Consider the following 21,910-nt stretch of genomic DNA (forward strand, 5'->3'; position numbering starts at 1 on the left):
ATTTACTAAACGTAGAATGTGACAATATTTTTCGGCTAGTCATGTAGTCAAATTTCTAGTATTTTTTGAACAATGGGCCAAATTCTGATTTCAAATTTAAAATAAACTAAAATTCATTGACTCGTAATAATTTAAACTTATCTAAATATTTAATACCAATCTATATTATTTATATATAGGCGATTCTATTTTAAATATTTTCTTTAAAAATTATATATGTACATTTTAATTACATTTTATAATAAAAAATATGTTAAAAATATATGAGATATATTTTCAAACTAAAAACTAATAATAAATAAGATAATAATTCATTTATGTACTATGCCTAACTTTATATTTGGAATTCAGTTCTTTAAAATTAATTGTACAAATATTCAAGTAACTATCATTTTTTTGCAGAATTCAAGTAGCTATCTTTAAAGTTAAATAATACATTTTTTTAGGACATGTGACAATATCGTGTAGTGGTACGAGGTTTTATAAAAGAATGAAGTAACTCGAGTTCGATTTCCACAAAACACAACTTTTATATAAATATTAAAAACATGGGTAGTTTAGTGTTTTCAATGAGACTTTTTTATCTCAAAATATTATCCCCTTGTTGTGCTATTATATATAAACTAGCATAATAACCCGTGCGAGGCACGGTCATTAATTATAATGTTTTTAGTTATATTCTTATTTGTAAATGTTGTATAATGTCTAAGGTATTTATGTGTGTATCATTTTCATACAACACATTACTAAATTACACAACATTTTCAATATAACTTATTAAGAAAAATATATGTATTTTTATTTGTGATATATAATTGTATTTAATGAATGAATATAAACAGGCTAGTTAGTGCACGTTTAAAATGAAACAAATAAACTTAATATGTAGAATGTCGTTGGTATGTTTACAAAGAAAAAGTTAAAAACTAACATATATGTTGAATACATAGTTTACCAAAAATTTTGAATTTCATTTAAATAAACTATATAACTGGTCTATATTATTACTGAGTTCTCTACTAACTTACAGTTAACTTACTCAATTTAAAAAGATAAAAAATGAATAACTGAATTCAGAACTACTTGCAATCATAATATTAAATAATATAAAATTTACACTACTATTAATATAAAAGTCGATTTTAATTAAAACTGTTAGTTTTTGAAATTTAACGTATGTATGTTTGGAAAAATGTTAGTTTTTTTACACTACTCTTAACAAAATAAGATTAAGTTATATGTGTCTATGTTAGCATGTGAATTATCGTATGTTACATTTCTTAGAAATTACGATGGTTTCAATTATTTATATGCTAAATATCTGATTTATGTACATGTGGAATCATTATTAATATCTAGTGAAGCAATTGTTTACTTAAATAACATGTATTTATAATTATTCAAAAATTAAAATTATGTAATAAATAAATTGCAATAATGTATATATGGTATTCACATACAAACAATCCATATATGTTTTTTACGCGACCGAGTATCAATTATGTAACATAAAAATAAATTATTTATTATAAGACTTATTATTGATGTTCATGATTTTTTTTCATGAATTTGAAGGAAAAATTGTAATTATAATGTTATTTAAACTATTTTTAAGTTTCTTTCATTACAACTCTAATATTTCTTCATATAATAATTTGATAATATTGTATACTATTTTCCTAAAATTAAATATTTTTTAATTCGATAAAATTTTATAAATATTAGTTGAACTAGTTAATTCCTTCAAATTATTGAACAATATATATATATATATATATTTTAAATAGTATAAAATGTATTGAATCAAATGCTACAATATAGTATAGATATAACTTTTATTTGAATAATTCAAAATATTAAAATAATTCAAAATTTTTGTACAATATTATCTTGATCAATAAATATTGTTTATCTAAAAGAATTCTTTTTAAAATGCTAGTTTCTTTAAAGTGAAAAATGAAAAATAAATTGATTTAATATATAATCGTAGTTTTAACAAATCTCGTGAGATCTCATTCCAAATTTCAAATATTTTTAAAATCAGGACAAGTCCCAAAACACCGCACTATGAGTGAAGTTAGTAATTTTAATATAAATAATCAATTGACTTGATTCCATAAATAACTCAAACACATTAATTTATATTAATATAAGATATCAAAAAATTTCAAATTATTAGTAAGATATTCTCGTCGAACTTGTAATTTAAATTTACTAAATGTAGAATGTGACAATATTTTTCGGCTAGCCATGTAGTCAAATTTCGAGTATTTTTTGAATAATGGGCCAAATTATGATTTCAAATTTAAAATAAACTAAAATTCATTGACTCATTATAATTCGAACTTATCTAAATATTTAATACCAATCTAGATTATTTATATATAGACAATTCTATTTTCAATATTTTCTTTAAAAATTATATATATACATTTTAATTACTATTTATAATAAAAAAAATGTTAAAAATATATGAAATATATTTTCAAAATAAAAAATAATAATAAATAAAATAATAATCCGTTTATATATTATGCCTAACTTTATATCTGAAATTCAGTTCTTTAAAATTAATTGTATATATTTAAGTAACTATCATTTTTTTTTGCGGAATTCAAGTAACTATCTTTAAAGTTAAATAAAATATTATTTTAACACACTTACTACATATTATGTGTATGATAAAAAATACATGTGACAATATGATATCGTGGTATGAGGTTGTATAAAAGAATGAAGTAACCCGAGTTAGAAATATTCCCCTGTTGTGCTATTATATATAGAAGAGAGAAGAGAAGAGATGTCAAATAATTGGAGCTATCTTTGGGCTTGGGCCAGTTCTGTTCAAGCAGTTTTCATTTTTGGACCAAGTCTTTTCTTGTACAATGATGTATTTTTAAATATATCATAGTACATGACAAAACAAACATTTCTCTGGTGTATACTCTGCTCCATATCCCGTTAAATTATATACAGATGAATTGGATGAGAAAGTTAAGAATATTGGAATTTAGTGGAAAAAAGTAATAAAAATAGGTAAGCCAGTATAACTAATCAATTTAAAATGTATAAAGTTACTGTATTAAATGAAATAGTGGATTTATTTAATTTTTATGGGATAAATTTAACCATTTATGATCATTTTTAAAATGTAAAAAAATACTTAAAAATAAAATGTAAAATGAACGCAAAGAAATCCAACCACTTGCAGAAATAGAGGAAAGTCGTATGTAAAAAGAAGGCTGATGAATGATCGATTGGCAATTCCTGATATTGTAGCTGTCAGCGGGGTCAATTGTTGCCTGCCGTGGAATCCAGTTCGTGCCCCTATATTTACGAATCATTTCTTCAAAATAAACAAAAGTTTTCTGAGGGTTATTGTAATTACAAAGTAAACGGAGTATACAATTCTTTGAGGTTTTAAAAAGACCAAATATAATGGGCTGTTTGACTCATTCTTATAAGACCATAAGAGTAATACTTATAATGGTTAGCATCTTAAATTTTGTCAATTTGTTATTTCTTATTTGTTTGTAAGAGACGGTTATATTAAATAATTATTATTTTATTAATTATATTTGTTAAAAGACTAAATATGTCTAAATGACTATAATCGTATCTAAATTTCATTATATTATAACAACTATTTATAAAAAATTTGTTTTCAAATAAATAAGTTCATAAACTGACCTACTAATTCGATTCTGAAAAATATATATCCGACCTAATTAAATATATTATATGTTTAAATTAGAATATTTATTTAAAATTACATAGATTGTTCATAATATTCAAATCTTGGACAAATTTATATAATAATTATTACTATTATATGTAATCATAAATTTGATTTAAAAAATTCTACAAATTGAAAATAAACAAACAAACTTCAACTCAGTTTACGTGAAATTGAATTTATTTTTCATTAAGGATTTAGCTTGGGAGATATTAGGTGTGTGGTATATCAAAAACTTTGAGTTTGTGTTACCTTTAAAATGTACTGCGCGAGTCGGGATATATGCAATATATATATATATATATATATATATATATATATATATATCAATTGAGCCGGTTAGTATTTTTCTTTATAACGGAAATGTGAGTCCATATTTAACTATATTGTCTAAGATGTACAGATTATTTTCAATCTTATACAATTTTTTAAAATTTAATTTGTATTGAAAATTTTAAGATATAAAATTTGTCATTAAAAATGTTTAATGAGATGATTTGATAATAATTATATAAATAAACACACATATATGTTAGTGAAATCTTTTAAATACGAGATATTTTATAAAAAGATAATATATTTGATTGAAATATATAATTTTATTGATATATCTTTGATTGAAATATATAATTGTATTGATATTTTTAGGTGTGTATACAAATGATAATTATGTTATAATTGAAAAAATTAATTTTAGCACAAATCATAAAATAGTGCGAATTATCCCTAATTTAAATTTAGTCTTATTTTAGCCCAAATTAATTGTACACATTATTAGTTTTAGCCTAAAACCGCGACCAAATATACTTTTTTATTCCTGATGAATAATATATATTATTTTGTCTTATTCCAACACTATTATATAAAATGACGAATTATCTCTAATTTCGTTTTAATAAGATACCATTGATATTATTGATATAAAAAAAAACTTGTATTTATATAAACATCTTATATCAACTAAATCAAAATAATTATATTTAGTTTGTTTTCAATTTTATTTTAGTCCAGGTTGAATATTATTTTATTTTAATTTGGATGAATAGCATATTGTCTTTTTTTCGATTTCATTAAATCGACCAACAAATTATTTTTAAATTTTAATTTTATTTTAACCCGATTTAATAATACTTTGTTTATTTTAAAATATTTGGATAAAAATAAATAATATTAAAATTAAAAAATTAAAATACATTTACTTTTTAAATTAATATTTAACATCTAAATTGGATGCTCAATTAGTTGAGTTCATCGGCCTACAGTTATACGGATCCCAAATTCGGAGAAAAGGGTTCATGAAACTCTTTAAATTGGACATTTGTAAACACTTTTATAATCGTAGATGATAGTAGTTAAAAAAAACTGAACATGTGATTTAATTCAAATTAATGGACGTGATCTCAAATTCGGGAACTAACTTTTGTTGCATTGCATTAAACTGAGCAAAAACAACATTTTACTTTAATTTCTCGAATTAATTTTATGTAACGAAAATCAGGGAAGTTAGTAGAAGTTAGAGATGTTTTTAATTAATTTAAACGGAGTTAATACGTCCATGGCAATCCATCATTGTTGGTTGACAAACAGCAGCATCGGGTGTTTGTTCTTTTCGTCGATTTTTTTTATAAAAATCTATTATTTTAATGATTTTTTTATTTGTAAAGTAGTTGATTATAAAAATATATGTAAGTAGATAATGGTAAATAAGTAAAATTAGTATACCAAAAATAGTTACCTTACCAAAATTTTTAATTTTCGTTTTTCATAATATAGTAATAGATGGTTAGCTATATTTATTAATATTATTTTAATATTATTTTTAGATATTAAAATAAATTTAGCTTACATTTAATTAAATATATGTAAAATAAAAATATATTTAATAAAATAGTAATTTCAATATATATTACAGTTGGAATATAATAAAATATTTATATTTGACCAAACATAATTAATAAATATTATTTATATATCTATTATAAAATATATAACTATATTATAATATATTATATTTATATAAATTTGTAATGTATATTAAAATAATTATAAAAGTTACAAATATTAAATATAAAGAAGTGTTTTAAAACATATGTATTAAATGTAATATAAACATATGTACTCCCTCTGTCTCATTCAATTCTCTACATATTTTTTTCGACACTCGACACACATTATAAGGTAAATATAAATGTTGTGGAATAAAAATTAGAGTGTGTTAGTAATTATTAATGGTTGCTCTCGCGTTCGGGACTATCGGTCCTTGCAAGATGCCTACTCTTGCATACGTAACTCTCTGTGGTAGAGAATTAAGCCAAAAACGGTTGAGGGGTAGAGCCCTTTATATAGAGGTGAGTCTAGGGTTAGACTTGTGTTAGGGGACTCGGTGGGCAAGTCTCCAACTTAGATGGTGATTAGGAGTCCTATAAGGGAAGGAACTTCAGAACCTTCTATGTAGGATTTTGAGTCCGTTTAGGACACATGTCTCTACTCTTTCAACCGTATTGGGCCTAGTCCATGAACAGTTTGTGTTCGTGGACCTTGACGACCTGCTGGTGGGACTTGTCTACATGGGTCGTCTTGAGTCTGCTATGAGTTCGGATCAGACAGGTCTGTACTAGAATTCAGACAAGAAACCCAAGTGTAATTAATGCGACATTTAATGTGTTTTTAGGATGTATTTTCTATCCATATCATTTGCCCCCAACTTCCAGGAACACTGCTTGAGTTTTCGTGAAAGTTATAATGGTCTTTTCGTGACTCGAGATACTTTTGGCCCTTCTCAGGTATCGCCCCTTCATGGGTATCGCCGTATCATCTTAAAGTGTGGAGCGACCTACACATTTACAATGACTTATTAGTGTGAGTATACACACTTAAGGCCTTTGCAAAAGCTATTTGGATAGTGTTCATTACTAAAATATCCTAATCGAGACTAAAAAACGAGCATTTATCACCCTTTAACCTTCGTCAAGTTTAATTATAGGGTGAAAACTGCTAACTGGCCCTAATCGGGGCTAATCGACCCTAATCGGGGATAATTTCCATGTACAAGCTGCTAACTAGGCTTAAATGAGCCTAATTTTAAGCTAGAATGCACTAATTGGCCTTAATCGAGGCTAATCTGCCCTAAACGGGGCTAATCAGGACTAATCAGCATGCATAAGAAACTAATTATCCTTAATTCACACTAATCACGAGAGTGAATAGGTTAAACGACCCTAATTTGGGCTAATTTCATCACACGAGTCACTAATATCCCCTGATTCGGGTTAATTACGCTTAATATACACTAATCGGCCCTAATCTGGGCTAAATTTCACTAATCGGCCCTAACGGGCGATAATCCTAAAATCCTGATTTTTTTAAAAAAAATCGATTTTTTTCTGTTTTTTTTTCATTTTTACAAAAAAAATTGCAAATTTTCGCAGGGGGATCGCCGTTGCCGAGCAGGACCTCCTGTTGCAGGAAGTCATGCTCGGCCACGTGCCCTCATTTGTGGCCTGGTCGGCCTCATGTGGTCGGCCACCTCCTGGTCGGCCAGGGGCAGGTCCTCCTGCTCCTTGCTAACCAGGGGTGTTTGCTCCAATTTTTTTTTAGAACCTTCTACTTAGACTCAAGCCCTTTGTGCTCTTTGCTAGGCTATTCTTACTCTTAGTTATCTATGGAATTAATCTCCTGGTTGTCCTAGAGTTCCTCAGGGTTCTGCTACGCTTGTTTCAGTGACCGTTCCGTACTCATTCTTCCGAACATTCTGTACTCGTTCTTACTGAACGTTCTGTTCTCTATTGAACTTGTTCTATAAGAAGTCCTATACTTCACTGAACTTGTCCAAACTTGTTCTATAGGATATTCTGTACTCCAACGGGCTCGTTCTCTTAGTCATTCCAGTCTTCACGAAACTTAGCTCCGTTGGGAGTTATCCTTTTCAAAAAATCTCCAAGAGACTTCTCAGAAGGGTCTCCGGAACAACTTCAGAAGGCCTCAGGGCTCTCTTATAGGAGCTCCTGGTCGGCCCCAAGGCCCCAATTGTATCCTGATCGTCCATGCTTGGTCTTAGTAGGCCTTATGGCCACTTTAAGGGGGGTCTGATCAGCTGGGAGGAAAAGTTCTCTGAATTCGTCACGGTAAACGCTTTACTCTTCACGAAACTTGTTTCTGTGAATCTTCTGGTCTTCACAGAACTTTTTCTCGCTAACGTACTGATCTTTATGGAATTCGTTCTCGTGAACGTCCTAGTCTTCATGAAACTTGTTTTCGTTAGAGGTCAACCCCTTCTTACGAATTCACACAAAATTTCTCAAGGGAGCTACCAGAACAACTTTGGAAGGCCTCAAGGCTCTCCTACAGAGGCTCCTGGTCGGCCATATGGCCTCCTTTTGTAGTTTGGTCGGAAAAGGCTGGTCTTAATGGACCTGAGGCCCTCCGGGCTGTCCTACAGAGGCTCCTAGTCACCTTATGGCCTCCTTTTATAGCCTGGTCGGCCAGGGCTGGTCTTAATAGACCTTGGTAGTCTGATCCGTCATGAGGAGAACGTTCTGCTTTCGTACTCGTGAGCACTCTGGCCTTCACGAAACTTGTTCAACTGAGAAGCTAATCTTGTACTAATCTTTATAAGCTTTGCTAATCATGGTGATTAATGAAATCAACTCTTAACTAAGGCTAATGGCTTATATTTAGTCACAGCCGGGCTTTTCTCGGAGGACTGATACGATAAGCGGTGTCCTGCATCGCTTTCTTCATTTATTATGTCATCATTTCCTTTTTTTATATCATTTTTATGCACCATTTCCGGTATTCTTTCGAGAGGTACCTGCTAACACGAACCAAATAGAGTTATGACATGTTGTAGCAGGTAGCTCTTTTCCTATAAAAGAAGATGAGAAGTGTTCATTTTCATTCACAGTTTCATTTCTCAACTTCTCAAATTCTGAAACTCTTCACAAGCTCTCAATCCTTCTCAAGCTTTTCAAGGATATCTCTAGGTTAAGGTCCCAGGAAATTCTCTTTCTCCCAGAAGGAAGCTATGCACAAGAAGGTGTTGTGTATATGTTGTGTACTTGATGATTTCATGAACAAAACACCTTAGTAGATTTTACTTAGTGAAATAATGTAGCACTCGACGTATAAGATTTATAGTCCCGGCGGATGACTCATTATAGTCCCGACGGATGATGACTTATATAACACCCTCCAAATCCGGGGTATAGATTTGGGGCATTATTAACAACAATTACCAACTAAACCTGCACAAGCGGAATATAAATATAATAATTACCCCGAACTATCACTACTCAGGATCTTTTAAGGTCTGAGTTGAAAATAAGAACCACATACTACACTTTATTACAAACCCAACTAAATAAAACCTATCTCAAGAACTCTCTTTGTTACAAAACTTTATTCTATCTACAATCTCACTACACAACTTTTATTCAACTACACAAGACTTTTATTCAACCCAATATTACTAATTATCCTGCTACACCTGATCTGGCAATTCAAAGCTCTCTTCGGGAATAGGAAGGAACACTCTTGGTATAAGGGGGTCCCGCTGCTTGACTCGCTTCTTGACTATGCGGGTCCTGATGGGTTTCATTCTCTACCTTAACTGTAAAACAATAGGAGTAACAATAAAAAGGGATGAGCCAAAATTGCTCAACAAGCCTGCAACAAAATATATAGTATAAAGAAAGAGAAATGAGTGAACCAATAAGCTGCTGGTTGGAACAACCATCTGAATCTGTATTGGATAGTAATTTGCCAGTGCTGGCGAGTACCAAATGAACAAGACTGGAAAAAAGAACCAATATATGCACTATAACCTGCTGATCAGTCAGAATATAGTGCGAATCTATACCCAACTGCATAGACCCAACCAACATAAGGAGTACTCAGGCAACTATGGCCTATTAAATAGTGGTCTGGGTAAAACCCAGCCCGTATAGTAACCATCCAGTCCAAGGCTGAGCATCCGGAACAATCCGAATGCTATTGATATATCCAAACACCGGGATATACCAGAGTATATGTAACAAGGGTAAAGGAATTGAAATATGAACAGGAAATTCAATAAATTGGGTGAATCAAGAATTGAAATGAAATTGGAAACAAGCAATAATAAATGGGTAACAGTGTATATGAACAATGATTATCAAAGAGAACTGATACGATAGAAAAGAAATATAAATCACTATTCTGAATTTAGAATTGGAGAAAAACTTGCCTTGTGCGTACTTAACCTGGTTTAACTCACCGCCTTCTGACCCTAGCTTGCTTTGCCTTGCTAACACTGAACAAATCATGAAAAGATAGGCGTTTAGATAACTTACTATATACGTGTATCTTGAATTGATATCACGCAACCTTATCAGTCTACCCATGCGTTTCTATCTGACTCGCATATATATACATACATTTATACAGCACATCTATTCACATAATCACGTAAAGCACGTAGCACATAAAGCACATAATCAATTTCTAGATTTATAATTATTTTTAGAATCAATTCTAGACTTATACCTGCATTACTAGTCTTATCTGATTTTATTATAATTTTTCGGGATTTATTCGGCTCAATTATACCCCTATTAGGACCTACGAACTATCAATTATCACCCAACCACTCTCTTTTCGGAAGAAATTATAACTTACAACTATTTTTATTGGATTCGTCTCATTTTTCTGAGTCTGGAGGTCTTTGTTTCACTCAAATCGGACTAACGGTTGAATTATTATGAATTAAACAAGATTTAATTAATTAATAATTAATTATAATTAAACAATCCTTAATTATATTTTTAAATAATTAATTAATAATTATTATATTTTAAAACAATTAATCCCTAATTATTAGGAATTATTATTATTTATTACAAATTATTATTACTTATTCGATCAGATCGATTATTTACAAATAATCAATCAACTTAATTAACCGATACGCTATTTATCGAATAACTACGAATTACTCGAATTATAAATCACTTAACGATTAATCACTCGTATAACTACGAGCTACTCGCGATTCTCGCCTAATTATCGAACTATTCTATTATTATTGAAACTCATACGATTCGCTAAACAGATAATTACCGATAATTATTTATACGATACGAATAATTATTACAATATTATTCGAATAACTAACGCTCGAATAATAATTCTAATTATCGAATCATTATTCGCACTATTAACTAATTATTAGATTATTAATCACCTCACTTAACTATTTCTAATCCTTATTTACTAATTAATTACCTAATTATTAATCAATTACCCAATTATTAATTAATTAGATAATTAATAAATAATTAGATAAATAATTAAATATATAATTAAATAAATAAATTTGAATTTATAATTTAATAAAATAAATCAGAAATTATAAATACTATTTTTTTCAGAATATAAAACTAATTTTTAATTAATTATTAGAATTTTTAAAACTGATTTTTAATTACTAAAATATAAATAAATCATTAATTTAATCAGAAACACAAAATCAGGAACAGGTTTTGGGTTGCAAGGATCAAACCCGGGTCGAAACCGGGTCGTCCCCAACCCAAACGGGTCGGGAAGAACACCGGCCAAAAACCCAGAACCCGACGCCGGTGTTTGATTCCGGTGAGCACGAAACGCTTGATTCCAGGCTCGATTCTTCTGTGGTTTCGAAGCACAACAATACCATGACGTCCCTCCAGCCTTTCTCCTTCGTTTTCATCGACCACAACGGCCGGAAACGCGATGAACACGGCGGCGACGGCTAAACTCCGGCGAGCTCGAGACGGACTCCAACAATCACAAACCCGGTACCAAACGACAGGAAAAACGACGATCTACACGACTATGCTAACAGAATCATTAAACAATTAACAGAAATCAAAACCCGAATTCAAAGATTAAACTCGAAATAACAAATCAAAAATCAAGAAATCAATCAACAAAAACGTTGACATAATCATAAACTACGAATCACCAGCTTCAATTTGACTACTTATATGAACGATTTGGACTTCGGAATCACCTTCAAATTCACGATTGATTTTGCTGCCCTGTTCTTCACCAAAAACCCTAACCCTAATTCCTTTTCTGATTTTCTTTTTATTTTCTGATTTTTAAGTATAATCATCTGATTTAATTACTAATAAATCAGGTATTTATATTTATGAAAATAATACCCCTAAGTAAAATTAAGGGTCTAATTACACTCCTAATAAAAATATTTGGCCCCAATTTTTATAATTTTTGGGTATTAATATTGAATTTTTAAATATCCAATAAATACTAAATAAATACTAAAAATTCCCAAAAATTGTGAAAATTACAAAAATACAAAGAAAAATGATATATGATAATTTCATGATCATATAAAAATAAAAATATAATTTTTGTGGGGTTTTTGATACCCGAAGGGGTCCGGAAAAGTCGTTTTTCGCGAAAAAGGTCAATTTGTAAAACGTCTAGGGGTTCAGAATAGCGATATGGTATAGGGCATTTTTTAATAAAATAGAGCCAATGATTTTGTTTGAAATATGGGCTTTTAAAACATAGTTTTGAGCTGTACAGGTTTTGATATAATATATATAACTGACGATAAAACACTCAATAAATATCCAAAACACGTTTGGATCAAAACAGCCAACACATAGCACATAACAGTTAGGGTTTAACAACTTAACACATTTAATCACATAATAATACACATAATTTATCATTATTATAATATAATACAAGCGTAATTCCTCGGTCGTTACAACTTATTATCCATCGAGTGAGTAGCTTATGTAACAATAAGTCTGTAGCACATTTCTGCATTCACCATTGTATAGATTCTGTAAGTAGTATTCAAGTCATGTTGACTTTAACTAGATATGCAGAATAGGTTGATTAATTGTACATAGATGATGTCTTGTAATTCTGCATAAATGAAATGAAGTCAAGTGCCAGTTTGCTACCCGACGGATAACCTACAATGAAGTCGACGGATGATCAAATAGACAACCCGACGGATGATCAATAACTCGAGGGATGATCATGAACCCGACGGATAAAGAATTCAAATATTAGTTGACAGTGACAACACAGTCACATGCGTCGAGTGGATGCAAATGGAATGTGGTAGCCTATTCAACTGGGTTTTCGAGAACAAAGAAGCATTACCATTTCCATGCTATTATGAAGATATTCAAAAATGCTGGAATATAGTAATGAAGTAGCATTGTAATATATTAGATAGTTTTTGTTTTATTATCATGTCTTATTACTTTGTAATCTTGGTGATATATAAACCAAGAAGTAGCAACTAAGACACTTTTGATCTAAGCAAGAAAGCAGGGAAATATTTGTAAGCAGGATTCTTAGCATTTCTCTGTAGTCTTAGAAGTTCAATTGTTGTAAGCAGCTGTGAGCAATTCTGCACACAGAGTTCTCTCGATATATAATATATATCTCTGGTGGAATCATTCAAATCCACCAGAAAGTTTTTAAAGACTCCTGTTTTTAATTACTTGTGTTTTGATTCACTTAAGTTTTTATTCCGCATTGTGCTAATCAATACACTTATATTTATATTTGAGTTAGAACATTTTATTTCAAGAAAAAGTTTCAAGAATTCCATTCAACCCCCCTTCTGTAATTCTTTTCATATTGTTAAGGGACTAACAGAAGGCTACTCTTCGCTCTCTGTAAGGTATAGCTCTCATTTCTCCTTTATCTATTAACAGTTGTTCTAACATCCTGAAGAGCATGTTGGATGAGAGGGCGGACGAGTGCCCAAGTACCGTCCATTTTGATGCATTTCATCAGAGGAGTATGCTCCGTGAAAAGGATGTCGAAGAGATTCGGTCGAGTTCCTCTTGGCCCGACTGCTTAGAGATTCGAAAGGCTAAGCCTAGAGAGATGGTCTGCAATCTCAGCCCCAAAAGGCTATTCATGCATAAGGCGGCCTTGAAATCAGGGCTACGGTTTGCCCCGCACCCCTTCATTCCGAGACTTCTGGCGGACCTCAAAATTCATCCCTGCCAACTGTACCCCAATGGGTGGGATTTTATCATTCTCTTCATAGTGAGGTGCCATGACTTGGGCATCCCGCTGAGTGTAACGATGTTTCCGAAGTATATTCATGATGAAAGCTTCTCCCCTGAACAGACCTGGATGGGTCGTGATACAACATAGACCTCAAGTTCCTCATATAATGAACACTAGCTCTATCCACGACTCAAACCACCAATGGAATAAGAAGTTTGTGGTCTTATTGTCTTAAGATGGAAGGGTGGAGACTGGGGGCGTACTTTAGACGTGATTTTAGTAGCCCGATTGATAGTTCTCACAACATTCTCAACCTTTCTGATACTGAACTTCATGCTCGCGATCTTCTTATCGACGATGACGGGAGAACCCCCTATTGGGAGTTCGTAACAGAAACCAAGCTCGTTGAGGCTGACATTAGCGACCTCTCTATAGAGGGTATTTATTTTTATTCTACTTCAACTTTGTACAAGTTCATTCTTATATTTGTCTTCTTTTATCTTATTTCAGCTGTCGAGGCTCTTGACGCCAAAGTCAAAAAGGGCGATGCAATTGCGGGAAAGATGGCTCGGAACGCAGCCAAGCAGGCCAGCCGAGTCCCTAAGATTCCCGCTTTCCTTGAAGCATCTGGGTCTGGGCATAAGAGGACCATAGACTTTGATGGGAGTCCAAGGTCCCCTGGGAACCTGGTTGGGGCATTTCCAACAATGACTCAGTGTTTGGCAGTCCGGAATTAGCCCTCGAGTGGTTGAGGAATTGTGTTACTCCTCCCGACCTTCTTCATGTCTCTTCTGGAGAGAAACTTTTTGAGTCTGAGATGCTGGGGGCTCACGCCTTGTAATAGGTATACTTCAACCTGTATAAACTTTTCGTTTGAGCACCTCTTTTGGAACTTATAGAAATTTCATAAGAATCACCTTCACATGAGGCTTTGCTCGGTCAAAAGGCTTTGTTTTATGCTAGTCGACCAAGGCTGGTCGGCCTAGGCCTTGTGTTTGAGGATTCATCCATTCTGATTTTTTATAACTCCTTTTATTGTTCTCCTTGTCAATACTTACTTCGCTGCGTCCTCCACCCAAAGCATAAAGATGAGGAGTGACTATGCAGCGCTGCAGACCTCAATGAACAAAATAAAGATTTCCTCGGAGGAGTGGGAGTTCAAAGCTCGTGAAGCAGATGGTAAGATTGCATCCTTGGAGAGGAAGTGCGCTAAGGTGGAGGAGAAGAAGAAGGAATTGAGAGACCTCGTGGACTCATACCACAGATCCTCGTCATTCACTAAGATGATGGATGAGCATGATGATGAGATGCGCCCCATTAACCTGGCCATAGGTTGGAAGAGGGGAGTGAATGATGTTTATGGCATGTATCCATACATCGTGGACCCGACTCTCCTATCTTGCCCTTGGTCACTTCCTGTTATGGACCCTTCCGGGCAGGCCTCCGGGTCTGTGCCCGAGACCCCCCATATGCAGTCTCAGTCTAGTTCCAGTCGCGGGGGTTCCCGTTCTAAAGGTAAGGCCCCAGCAGCCCTTTATGGGAAGATCAGGGAGGCTGTTGCAAGGAGCAGCAACTCATTCTATGAGGCTAGTTCGGACGAGGAAGATGAGGGGGGAGGAAGATGTCTAGGAAGCGGGGAATATTGAGGAAGAGGATGGCTCTTCTAATGAGTGACTGATATGGCTTTGTATGGCTTTTATTGCCTCATGTGGCCTTATTTTTAGAACTTGTTTATTTGAACTATATTGGTTTGTAATCTATTGGTCCTTCGGGACTTAACTCGTGATTCTTCGGGATCTTTATTTATGCAATTCATTCGATTTCATTTTATACTTTTCTTCTATTTTCGGAATTTGGTCCTTCGGGACTTGCATTCTTTAGATGCTCGTACTTAAATAAATCGGTAGACAAGATGATAGAAATAAATTTGCATAAATAGATAATATCTCTGAGGAATGGGTTCAACCCTTACATAAGATGGTTTCGTCGATTTTATTTATAAATTTAATACTAAGTACTAGAAACACATCACAAATTTCCTAAACATTATAAACCTTCAGGTTTGAAGCGTGCCAAGTGCGGGGAACTTCATCACCGTTCAAGGTCTCCAACTTGTAGGTTCCTCATCCCAATGTCTTTCTGACCTTATAAGGTCCTTTCCAGTTAGGGGCTAGCTTTCCTCTCTCCCCGACTCCTGATGCCTTAATCTTCCTTGGAACCAAATCTCATTGCTCAAAAAATCTTTTTTAACCCTTATATTGTTATAGATTGGGGCTCTTCATTGATGTTCTACATTGCGAGTGTTGGCCTCATCTCTGACCTCGTCAATGAGATCGAGAGCGAGCCTCATGCCTTCTTCGTTGATCTCTGGCTCATAATCTTCTATCCTAAGGGATCCATGAGTGATATCGAGGGGCACCATGACCTCGGCTCCGTAAGCCAACATAAACGGGGTAGCTTCAGTAGTCACTTTGCAAGTGGTACGATATGCACATAGTATAGGCATAAAATCATCCACCCAAGTATTCCTTGAGCGTTCAACCCTTTTCTGAAGTCCATCAAGGATGATTCTGTTAGCAACTTCCGTCTGCCCGTTTGGTTGTGGGTGAGCAACCGAGGTGAAGTGAAGCTCTATGCTGTTATCAGAATTCCGCATTATCAAATTGTCACCCATTATCCGTAACAAGGATGCTTGAGATCCCAAATCGACATATCACATCCTCCCAGAAGAATTGGGTAATTTGTTTGGTGGTTATCTTGGCTAGTGCCTTAGTCTCAATCCACTTCGTGAAGTAGTCTTTGGCTACCACAATGAACTTCCTCTGTCCCGATGCTACATGAAATGGTCCAAGTATATCCATTCCCCATATTGCGAAAGTGATGGGTGTGCTGATAGATGTAAGCCTCTCTGGGGGTTGTCGTACTATTGGAGCGTGCCTCTGGCACCTGTCACATTTCTTCACATAAGCTTTTGCATCGGCTATCATAGTTGGCTGGTAAAATCCCAACCGAGTTATCTTGTGAGCGAGGGCCCTGCCCCCCAAGTGTTGTCCACAAATCCCTTCATAGGCTTCTTTAAGTGCCTCCTCTGCTTAAAGAGGTCTCAAGCACTTCAGGTACGGAATAACAAAGGACCTTTTGTAGAGAATGCCTTCAATCAATGAATATCTCAACGCTCTAATCGAAAGCTTGCGTGCCTCCTGGGAATCATCGGGGAGCCACCCAGTCTCTAAGTGGGTCTTGATCGGGTCTATCCAATAGCTTGTCACACCAACCAGTGCTATCAGATTTATGACATTAATAGTTGGGGTCTTTAAGACCTGGAAGTAGATACTTCTCGGATCGTTCTCAATTTCAGACGAGGCGAACTGGGACAAAGAATCCGCCGCAGTGTTCTCCTCTTTCGGAGCATGATCTGCATACCATTCATCAAACTGAGTCAGTATTCCCTTTATGACTCTCAGGTACTTGGCCATAGTATCATCTTTAGTTTCAAACTCTCCATTAACTTGAGCAACTACAAGTTTTGAGTCTCCACAGACCTTCAGGTTTTAGGCCCTCACGGTTCCAGCCAAGCCTAAGCCGACTATCAATGCTTTATATTCTAGTTCGTTGTTCATAGTTAGGAAGTCCAACTTCAAAGTATACTCAATCATAAACCCATCGGGGATCTGCAAAACTAGGCCTGCACCACTGGATTTTGTTTTGGACGCTCCGTCAAAATGGAGAACCCAATACTATTTCAGGGTCATTTCTTTATCCTTCTCCTTCTCTCCTCCTTCTGGGGTTACTATCTCTTGCCCCCCGACTTCTTGGTCATTAATGGTGCATTCGACCACAAAGTCTTCTAAAGCTTGAGCCTTGATGGCCGTTCGAGGCTTGTATTTGATGTCAAATTCTCCCAACTCAATTGCCCACTTGATGAGCCTTCCATTGGCCTTCGGGCTATGGAGAATGTTCCTCAAGGGTTGGTCCAACTTCGATCTTGTGAGCCTGGAAGTATGGTATCAACTTCCTTGAGTCTATGATGAGGGCGAGTGCGAACTTCTTTGTGGTGGAGTAGTTCAATTCTGCTCCGTGGAGCACCTTGCTTACATAGTATACAGGCTTCTGGAGTTTCTGTTCTTCCTTCACGAGGACTGCACTTATGGCTTGTTCAGATACCGCCAGGTTCAGATAATGGGTGTCCTCCGGACTTGGTTTGGCCAACAACGGGGCTTCAGTCATGTACTTCTTTAGCTGTTCAAAGGCCTCTTGGCTCTCAGTTGTCCATTCAAAATTCTTCACCTTCTTAAGGGTTTTGAAAAAGGGCATGCATTTATCTCCAGACTTGGATATGAACCTCCCTAGAGCTACGATTCTTCCTGTTAGCTTCTAAAAGTCCTGAATGGAGCATGGTGGCTCCATGTCTAGGATGACTTTGATCTTATCATGGTTGGTCTCTATTCCTTTTTTAAAGACCATGTGACCCAAAAATTTTCCAGACCCAACACCAAAAGCACACTTGGTGGGGGTTTAACATCATTTTGTGGTGCCTCGACACTTCAAATGCCTCTCTGAGGTGGCTAATATGATCGTCCTTGCTTAGGCTTTTGACTAACATGTCATCAACATAGACCTCCATGGTCTTCTCAATTAGATGAGAAAATATCTTATTTAGCAATCTTTTGGTAAGTAGCTCCTGCATACTTGAGTCCAAAATCCATAACAAGGTCACAAAATACACCAAAGTCAGTTATGAAAGATACCTTGGGGGTGTCATCCTTATGCATTTTAATCTGATTGTAACCACTGAAGCCATTCATAAAGCTTAGCATCTTGTGTCAAGCAGTGGTGTCGATCAGGGTATCAATCATTGGCAGGGGGAGCAGTCCTTGAGGAAAGCATCATTCAAGTAAGTAAAATCGATGAACATCCTCCACTTCCCATTGGCCTTTTTAACCGTTACGGGGTTAGCCAACCACTCAGAGAATTGCACTTCCTCAATAAATCCAGCTTCTAAAAGCTTCTCGTCCTCCTGTTTAATGGCTTCTAGCCTATCATGGGCATGAGTTCTCTTTTCCTACTTCACAACCTTTCGAGTCGGGTCAATGTTCAACCTGTGAGTTATAAGGTTCGGGTCAATCCCAGGCATATCAGCAGATGTCCAAGAAAAAACATCACTGTTCTCTTGTAGGAAAGTTGTCAATTGGCCCTTCAAGTAGGGGTGTGCATTCGGTTAACCAAAACCAAAACCGAATTTTTTTTTCGGTTAACCGAAACCGAAATATGTCAAATATGCCTACCGAAAACCGAACCGATTTTAATTCGGTTAGAAACCGAACCGATATAATTTTTTCGGTTAATAACCGAAAACCGATTTTAAAAACCGAAATTTATTTGAACTATAAAAAAATGACAAAAATAGATATAATTTTTTAGCCAGTATTTTAGAATAATAAAAAATATATACAATACAATAGGAATGATACATAAAACACATGCTATACAAATAATAAATGGCGAGTACTTGTACATGACATGTAGGGAGTTAATGATCTCCGGTAAACTTACATAATTAGCATTCCAGAATAAAAATTACCTGTCAATAACTATTTACACCAATTAATTTTTATTTATTTTAATATTAACATGAGCTTAAAATACATAAAATACATAACCTGCATATACATTCGGTATTAAAAAGTTTCTACGATGTGATTATAAATATAACATATATTAAAGGTATAAATATATATATTAATATTTATTATAATAATATATTAATATTTATTATTATATTATTTTGGTTATTTGGTTAACCGCGGTTAATAACCGAATAACCGAATTATAAAAAATGTGCTACCGAAAACCGAACCGAATTACATATTTTGGTTAACCGAACCGAAATTATTTCGGTTATTCGGTTCGGTTTTCGGTTAACCGAAGCGAATGCACACCCCTACCTTCACGGGCTTGTCTAGAGATTCCTCAATATACATGACCTTCTCCGGGTCTAAGGGATTTAGACTTTAGGGGAATCGGGACCAAGTCCTCTTCTAGCTTCCCTCGAAATTTGTCATTTTCACGGACATCCATGTCTTCTATAAGGAAGAACTGCCCCCGGTTCCATCGGGCCTAAGTGCCGCAACATAGCAACTACGGGCCATTTTCTGATCTCCTTCCGCCTCTCCAACACCGTTCCTAGTTGGGAACTTTAGCACAATGTGGTAGGTTGAAGGGACGACCTTAAATGCATGGATCCCTATTCTGCCCATGTGTTCCGTGTAGTTTGGGGTATTATTCGGGAATTGTATTGTGTGCTAAATATTTTTATATCAAAAGTTATACGACCCAAACTTTGTTTTAATAGCTGATATTTTATATAAAATAATTGGCCTTATCTTGCCTAATATGGCATATACCATATTGATTTTATGAACATCCAGTTAATTTAAAAAATATCTCATTTTGTGAAAAATGATTTTTCCGGGCCCCTACGATGCTCAAAACCCCACAAAAATCATAATTTTATTTTTATAAAATCATGGGACTTTCAAATATTTCATATCTTTATATTTTTGAAGGCATTATAAGTAGAGGCTGCCTTAATAACCTGAAAGTTCAGCATCTGTGTGGCCTCTCCGGGCTCTTCCCCGATAGTGATGGGAAGTTGTATCGCTCCTTCGACTTTGCATTCCACAAGGTTAAACCCGTAGATGGGTGCGTTGGATGGAGTTAGTCGAGAATCATTATAGCCCATTCTTATGAATGTGTCATGGAAAAGAATATCCACGAAAGCTCTGCTGATGAACCTTGTCTACATGGGCCGTCTTGAGTCTACTACGAACTCGGACCAGACAGGTCTGTACAGGACTTCAGACAAGAAGCCCAAGTGTAATTTACACTACACCATATATGACCTGTTGTAACGGTTTTTCCGGTGTAACCATCTAAAGTGTGACCATAGGTGCCTTAAAATTATTTTTATCTACCTATGATTACACTTTTTTCATTGTAATCATTGGTGTTGTCTAGTGTAATAATAAAAAAAATGTGGCATCTAGGGGTGTTCACGAACCCAGTAGAGTCGAGTTTTGAAGTTCACGACCCGAGTTTTAATTTTTTTTTCTGACGAACCGAGCAGAGCCGAGCTTTATTATCGAACAGAAAAACGTGTTCGAGCTCGATAACTATCGAGCCGAACACGAGTTTGTTCGCGGACAAATACGAGCCGGGCCGAGTATATGTGTTATCGAATAGCTCGTTAAGAGCTCATTAAATATACAAATATTACAACTTAAAAGCTCAGCCCAGTCGAAATCATCAAGCCCAGCCCAACTAAAAACCTAAAACATACTAGTCAGACGACTCAGACCCTAAATTTCATTCATTCTCCAAACCAAATCCCTAAATTTCTTAAAAGACAATTCCCATCACATACGACTTAAATCCCTAAATTCCCAAACAAATCCAGTGAACTGTTACCAAATATGAGATTCCCCGATAATGTTCTCTACTTCTCTTCCATGTTCTCAATTTTTGGTTAAAGTTAAGTGGGTTGGTTTGGTTATCTGGGTGTATGTTGGTGGTTTTGGTTTTATTTTTAAGCTTGGCTGGAGTTGGTTATTTCTGGAGGGGTTGTTTCGTTTTGGTTTTAATGCGAGAATTAGCTGTAGGTGGAGGCTGGGGGGCGGGTTAATTGGATGATTCCTTATTGGTGTTGCTTTTATAAGTCTGTTGGTTTCAATCTTCAACAGGGAAGTAAGGGTGAGTGCAAGTCGGCCTATGGCTCTGGTGGGTGTTTTTTTTCTCTGGTTTGGTGTCTGGAGAGTTAAGGAGTCAATGGTGAGTATTTGTGTTGAGGTTGAGCGAAACAGGGCAATGTATTATTAAAATATTCTGAAAATATTACATTTTTTCGAGGTTTACCGAGCCGAACGAGCTCGATCCGAGCTCGAGCCGAACACAAGCCGAACACACTCAAAGCTCGGCTTGAGCTCGTTTTCTTAACGAACAGATTTATGTGTTCGAGCTTGAGCTCGAGTTCTTAACGAACCGAGCCGAGCCCGAGCTTGTTCACGAACAGCTCTGTTCGTGAACAACCCTAGTGGCATCTACGATTACACCATAATTAATGTTACAGTTGGTCTCAAAATAAGATGT

General features: G+C 34.6%; 2 protein-coding genes across 2 annotated transcripts; both read right to left on the bottom strand.

Annotated features, from left to right (window-relative positions):
* Nucleotides 1-16,043: 16,043 nt before the first annotated feature.
* Nucleotides 16,044-16,421, bottom strand: LOC141691729 (uncharacterized). The gene has a single exon (XM_074496484.1). The coding sequence runs from the start codon at nt 16,419-16,421 to the stop codon at nt 16,044-16,046; it is 378 nt and encodes a 125-aa protein (XP_074352585.1).
* Nucleotides 16,422-19,848: 3,427 nt separating this feature from the next.
* On the bottom strand, nt 19,849-20,507 carry LOC141691730 (uncharacterized). Its single transcript, XM_074496485.1, has 2 exons — nt 20,361-20,507; nt 19,849-20,067 (listed from the first exon to the last, which is right to left on the bottom strand). The coding sequence occupies exons 1-2, from the start codon at nt 20,505-20,507 to the stop codon at nt 19,849-19,851; spliced, it is 366 nt and encodes a 121-aa protein (XP_074352586.1).
* Nucleotides 20,508-21,910: the final 1,403 nt, after the last annotated feature.

This window comes from Apium graveolens, chromosome 10, assembly GCF_009905375.1.
Source record: "Apium graveolens cultivar Ventura chromosome 10, ASM990537v1, whole genome shotgun sequence".
NCBI classification, from domain to species: domain Eukaryota; kingdom Viridiplantae; phylum Streptophyta; class Magnoliopsida; order Apiales; family Apiaceae; genus Apium; species Apium graveolens.